The sequence below is a fragment of the Myotis davidii genome, unplaced genomic scaffold, assembly GCF_000327345.1.
Source record: "Myotis davidii unplaced genomic scaffold, ASM32734v1 scaffold944, whole genome shotgun sequence".
Lineage (NCBI taxonomy): Eukaryota > Metazoa > Chordata > Mammalia > Chiroptera > Vespertilionidae > Myotis > Myotis davidii.
This window is the reverse complement of record NW_006296283.1, coordinates 1,407,153-1,414,066: the sequence shown is the minus strand read 5'-3', so window position 1 is coordinate 1,414,066 and position 6,914 is coordinate 1,407,153. Positions and strand designations below refer to the sequence as shown.

The window sequence follows — 6,914 nt, the reverse complement described above, 5'->3', positions numbered from 1 at the left end:
GAATGCACCTCCCTGGCTAATAACTGATTCAAACTCCAGTTCAGAACTGAGTAATTTACCTGAACCAGAAAAATTAATAGGAGCACAGCTAGGGCCTCACTGACAGGCCCTGAGAGATATCTGGGCAATGAGTACAAGACGAGATGCTGAGACCCAAACAGGACACGTCTAGTAAGCTCTTCATCTGCGCTAGCCAAAGGGCAGCCCCTAGCCACAGGTGGCTCTTTACATTTAAATGATTCAAGTTAAATAAACATTTTAAAAATTCAGTTCTTCACATACATGAGCCACATTTCAAGTACTCGATAATCACATGCTGGCTACTATTCCAGACAGTATCTCATCACAAAGTTCTTTTGGATAGCACTACCCTAGGTATTTTTAAGTTTTCATTACTTTCAATTCATTAGACTTAGTAGTTCTAATGTCACAGGTGGCTCTTGTAGTCTTGCAGGCACAAGAGAAAATTAATTGCTATTATAAATTATACTGATGACATACAAAACAGCTCCTTCCCTGGTTAAAGCCAGGTGAATTGCGAGTTGGAAAGACCTAAAACAGTATCAGAGAGAAGGCATGAGAAACAAGAAAATGTACAAACAATATATACAGATACCAAGCTAACAATATTTGAAACTGGAATAAATACATACTAGTAGCTAAACTACATAAATAGTTCTATTTGAATACATGAATTCATAATACATTAATTGAATACATTTGGCCTCTGATGCTAGTGAAATCTCACTCTTATCTTTGGTATTCACTTCCCAGATTTCTAGTGAGTCCCAAATTATGGCTGGGAGTTGGGTTGCCTGGAATAAGGGGACAGTCTCACTCCTGGTTCATGTGGCAGAGCAGCTGGAGAAAATGGATTTGGAGATGACCTTACCTGTATTCCACTCATGGCGGCAGCTTCCCCAGGGAAGGTCGATGGTGAAGCTGCTAAAGAGGTAGAAGAGGGCCCAGGCCAGGACAATGATGTAGTAGGCATTGAGGAGGATGAGGATCATCTGGGAGGCATAGCCGATGCCTGGAGGGAAAGGGGCAGAATTGAGCCAGGGACAGTGGACAGATTTCTCACACACTGCCTGCCGCTGCTTAGCAGAGGGTTTGGGCTCCACTGTCAGTGTCCTAAAACAAGAAGTGCTGGATATAAGCATAACCAGTGGACAGACATAAGGGCATGAGTGGGGGCATAAGATGGGCAATGGGAGGATAAGGACACATATGTAATACCTTAATCAATAAAGAAACAAAAAGAAGAAGAAGAAATGCTGGAGCCGTGGCTCCCAGCTCTCCTCTCTCTCCCCAGCAGGCAGGAGTGTGCTGCTCGCTCCAACAGCCCTGTTCAGAAGGGGACCTTTCTCCCAGACTCTGCTGCCCTGCCTTGGCTTCCTGGGCACTGACATCTCTATTAGGTTCTGAAAGTTCACCAAGTCAAGGTTATTTTGTAAATGTGTAGACTAACTCCAAGATTCCAATAGTTAATGTTCCCCAGAATTAGTCTGATATATTTCTGAAATATAAAAGCATCTGTTAAGAGCAGGAACAGGTAATTTTCATAGGAGAAAATACAAATAGATCCTCCCTAATAATTGCAGGTGTGCAAAATCAAACAAGACTGAGGTACCATTATGCAACTACAGCCCGGGTGAAATTTTTTACAAATGATATAGCTCAATAATTTCCAAGCTTGTCTGCATATTAGAATTACCTGGAGGTACTTTAAAAATTCCAAAGCCTGGACCAGACCCCAGACAAATTAAATCATAATCTGGGGGTGTGGTACAGGATGTTTTGAAGGTCCCCAGGTAGTTCCAATATGTGGAGGAGTTTGGGAACCACACATAATTCAGAGTTATTAAAAATAGAGGGGAAAGATGCTTACTCATCTCTATCCACACTGTAAATCAGTATAACACTTCCACAGGACAATTTAATAAGCCAGATTAAGAGACATCAGTTATATTGTCCATTTGATCCAGTGATCCTAATCCTGCAAATTTATGCCAAAGAAATAATTCCCCAAAGGGGGTGGGAGAAATCTATGTCAACAAATACACATGATAGCAGAAATTAACAATTTTATAAGTAATTTAAAATAAGAAAAAGCCCAAAACAAAGAACTGTTAAGTAAATTAAAATATATCTACTTGCTGAAAGTTTATAGAATCATTAAATGTTGTATATAAAATAGAAAATAAACTGAATGTAAAACAAAGCTATAAACTGTGTGTATTCTATGGTAATAGATTTGTAAACTCTATGTAGACAAAAATAAATACCCACCCCCCCAAATTGGAAACAATCCAAATATTCTTCAATGGGTGAATGGTTAAACTGTGATATATCCATACCATGGAATACTACTCAACAATGAAAAAGAATGAACTATTGATAAAAGAACAAGCTAGATGAATCTCAAGGGCATCATGCTGAGTGAAAAAGCCAATCTCAAGAGGTAATATTTTGTATGTTTCCATCTATACAACATTCTCAAATTAGTGAGAGCAAATTAGTGGTTGCTTGAGGTTGGGGGCGGGGTGGGTGGGGTAATGTGACTATAGAGGAGGAGCACAACAGATCTTTGTGGCAATAGAACAGTTCTGTATCTTGATTGTCGTGGTGGTTACACAAAGCTGCACACCAGAGTGATAAAATTACAGAGAATTATACAAATGAGTGCAAGGAAAACTGGTGAAATCTGAATAAGGTCTGTGGATAGTACCAATGTCAATTTCCAGTTTGTGATATTGTTCTATAGTTATGCAACACTAGAGGCCTAGTGCATGGATTCATGTACCGGTGGGGTCCCTCGGCCTGGCCTGGGGGGACCAGGCAGAGACCAGCAGTCCAACATCCCCTGAGAGATCCCGGATTGCGAGAGGGCACAGGCCAGGCTGAGGGATACGTTCAAACAGTTGTTACATAAACAGTTCAGTTTTTACGTTTTATGTTCCCAACAATCTGTTGGCGTTTTCTAACCTTTATCTTTAGAAAACGTAAGAATCCAAGTTAATAGAGCTCAGAACACAACTTTCTGTGAATATATAATTATTTCAAAATAGAAACTTATGAAAATCCTACATAAAAAGAAATATTGAAATAAAACACCCTAAATTTTAAATAGCTGTTGTGTCAAGATGGTAGACTTATTATCTTTTCCTATTTAAAATTCTCTTTTAAAATGTTTTATAATTGATTACATATATTTTGAAAATATAAAATAATTGTCATATATACTAGTATATATTTAAAATATATAACTAAAATAGCTTTGCACTCTACTTATTTAACCTAAAGCCTTTATCCCATCCTCATCACTATCTTCTCCATAGCTCAGTACTGGACCCATAAATGGAGGATTTAACATAACGACACAGAATCTTATCTCAATCAGCATGGCTGCTAAGCCACTCAGTCATTTCAAATAGCTTTATTATCCCCAATGCAGATACCCCGGAATCAGAACACAGGTACTCACCTTCAAAGATGGGGCAGATCTTCCTCCAAGCTGTGATGCCTCCTTGGCTAGTGTACTGGCCCAGCGCTGTCTCCAAAAGGAAGATAGGAATGCCACAGGTGAAAAGGAAGATGAGGTAGGGGATGAAAAAAGCACCTGTGGGTGGGAAACAGGCTGTCCATTACCTAGCACTAGCCTCCTCATGGTCCACATTCATCTTTTCCAGTTTCCACCCCATACTGCCCATCAGAATCCCAGGGTAGGGGGTCATGAAACACTGCAGGGGGCATCTGTCCAGGTGTCTGGAACAATAGCAGAGATCTAGAGTCACCAAGTTACCTAGAATCTAATCAGTCCCTTTTTTTCACTTGGAAGTTTCAATCTATACCTACCAAGTTTTGCTCCCTGATCAACATCAATTATTGCCTAAATAACACATAGCCTGTGGCAATAACAAGGGGTTCACTGAATGATGGATGTCCAGGAGCATTAATACAGCCCAGGGACTTTAATTATTTTCAAGAAAAGGATTGCTCTTAGAGTTAAATAGGAACGTTAAGGGGGCTGAAATTACATTTCCCTTTAGTAGCCCTTTCTGCTTCTGTTTTCATAATCATTACATGAGAGAAGTCTACTGATGCTAGAAGTACTAACATTTTCTCCACCAGCGACCTTTATCATCTGGCAAAGTAGACAGGGGAGTTCATAGAGTACCAGAGAGAAGAGACCTGCACAGGGCAGGAGATCCAAATAGCTGCAGAGGGTCCCCTTCTAGCTTTCAGCTGAGTACTGGTCAGCACTTATGTGTGAGGAAACCACCCAAGGTGAAGGGAGAAAAACATTCAAAAGCTTGAGATTATGGTGCTCACACAGGGCTTGGAAGAGTGACTGTTCCCACCAGCCACACTGGACAATCTCAGGACTCAAGGGCATTGGGAAGAGAAGGCATTTCCTCAGTTGTGGGCATAATTATTCCTAGATTGAGCACGACTCTAGTTCTGCCTAACAAATCTTAAAAATCTTAAAAGCAAAACCCAAAGGATCAAATAACTTCACTGATCCCAGAAAAAAAGCTCAAGAATATTTGTAGAAATACAAAAATACTCAGCACCAGTAAGGCAAAATCACCAGGTCTGACATCCAAGCAAAAATTACCAGGAAAATATTACTCATAATTAGTAGATAGATTAATCAATTGAAGCCAACCCATGACTTGCACAGATGTTAGAATAAGTAGATTAGTGCATTAAGATACCATAGTTATTATAATGGTGTTCCATGGGCTCAAAAAGTTAGAGAATAAAGATATTGAAAGATCCAAATCAAACTTCTAGAAATAAACCTCAAAATGCATGAGATGAAAAATACTATGGCCCTGGTCAGTGTTGCTAAGTGGTTAGTGTGTCATCCTGTGCACGGAAGGGTCACAGGTTCTATTCCCAGTTAGGGCACATACACAGGTTACAGGTTGGATCCCTGATGAGGGCACATGTATGAGGCAACTGATCGATGTTTCTCTCTTTCCATCTCCCTCTGCCTTCTTCTCTCTCTCAAATCAATTAAAACATGTCCTCACGTGAGGATTTTTTAAAAAGAAGAAAAATACAATGGATAGGCTTAATGGGAGATTAGACATAGCAGAACTTGATCCACAGAAGAAATTATCCTATATAATAAAAGCCCAGTGACTGAACTGCAGAATGACCAGAAAGACCAGTTGACCTGTCGCTATGATGCACACTGACCACCAGGGGGCAGATGCTCAACCCAGGAGCTTCCCCCTGGTGGTCAGTGCACTCCCACAGTGGGAGCACTATTCAGCTGACCGGGATGAGCAGCGCTCCCACAGTGGGCCAATCCCCACAGGCCACACCTCCCACCATTGCACAAATTCCGTTCACTGGGCCTCTAGTCCAAAATAAAACACAGAGGAAAAAGAGAATTAAAACAAACAAACTGGTGTCAGTGAACTGTGGGATAACTTTAAGTAGCCTACTATACTTATAATTGAAGCTCCGAAGGAGACAAAAGAGAGGGGCCAAAATTTTTTTGAAGAAATAATGGTTGAAACTTTTCCAAATTTGATGAAAACTATAAATCCACAGGTCCAAGAAGCTCATTGAGCCCCTAAATAAGAAATGTGAACATGGGACATTGTAGTCAAATTATTTAAACCAGCGATTAAGAGTTTTTAACAAGAAATCTTAAAAGGAACCAAAAGGGTGGGAGAACATATGCACAGAAGAACAAAGATAAGGAAGACATCCTATTTCCCATTGGAAGCAATGCAAGTGAGAAGGTGGTGATGAGGGAGCACATTTGTTAAAGCTCTAAAGGAAAAAAAATTGTCAAGTTAGAATTCTATACCCAATAAATATACTGTTCAAAAGTGGAAATGAAACAAATGCTTCCTAAGACATGCAAAACCAGAAAGACTCCATCACCAGTAAGCAGATCTGCACTAGAAGAAATGTTAAAGAAAGTCCTTCAGGCAGTGGGAAATGATGCCACATAGAAATATGAATCTACACAAAGGAATGATGAATATTAGAAATGCTAAGTATATATATATGTAAATATATAAGAACTTTTTGCTCTGGTCGGGAATCAAATTGTGGCCTCCTGGTTCATAGGTCAATGCTGAACCACTGAGCCACATCAGCCAGGCAGGAGAAATGCATTTTAAATACCAAGACATGAATAAGGAAAGAAACCAAGATGGCGGCATAGTTAAACACTGGAGATTGCTGCCTCACACAACCACTTCAAAAATACAACTAAAAGACAAAACAGACATCATCCAGAACCACAGGAAGGCTGGCTGAGTGGAAATTCTACAACTAGAAGGAAAGAGAAAAGCACACCAAGACTCAGAGAAGGTGCGGTGCAGGAGTAAAATACAGAGGCACAGAGGCGCATGTGGAGAGGGCTGGCGGCTAAGGACACAGTTGTCTTTTTCAATCGGGAGGGAGTCTCAAGCTCTGAGCTCCAGTTCCGGGCAAGTCTCTGGGTACCCAGAATCATACGGGAGAAACAGGACTGTCGATCGGAACTCGAGGGCAGCTTTCTCTCGGGGGTGCTTGCAGCAATTGCCCAGACACTGAGAAGCAGGGCCTCTGAGGGCAGGACTGAGAGCAGCCATAACTGCTCGCTCTGCCCTGTTGATCCCCTGGGACCCCACCCTCCCCAAGCCTTGCATGGAGGCTTTTGCATATGAAAGGCCTGGCCCTTTGCAATCTGAAAATTACCTAACAAACTGCAGCTGGCCCAAGGCCCCACGGCAACTTGCACTGCTTCACAGCTGAGCTCCGGCTGGGTAGCCTCAGGCAGAGGCTAGATTAGCACCTCCTTAGAGGTCCAGGAGCCAGTGCGCCCAGTGGTCAGGGTAGGACCATCCAGATTGCAGCTCCTCAGATCCTTAAAGGACACACTCATGGGGCATACTCCG

At 41.4% G+C, this 6,914-nt stretch overlaps 1 protein-coding gene across 2 annotated transcripts in view; it reads right to left on the bottom strand.

The window, feature by feature from the left end:
- The window catches only part of SLC6A13 (solute carrier family 6 (neurotransmitter transporter), member 13), a 44,130-nt gene that overhangs the window by 19,287 nt on the left and 17,929 nt on the right, over positions 1-6,914 (bottom strand). The window contains exons 3-4 of one of the 2 annotated variants that reach the window (XM_006771307.2): positions 3,488-3,622; positions 893-1,033 (exon numbers count right to left, since the gene is read on the bottom strand). In XM_006771307.2, the coding sequence (XP_006771370.1) occupies positions 893-1,033; positions 3,488-3,622 (276 nt within the window). The remainder of the gene's footprint in view (positions 1-892; positions 1,034-3,487; positions 3,623-6,914) is intronic. The other variant, XM_006771308.2, reaches the window with a different exon arrangement.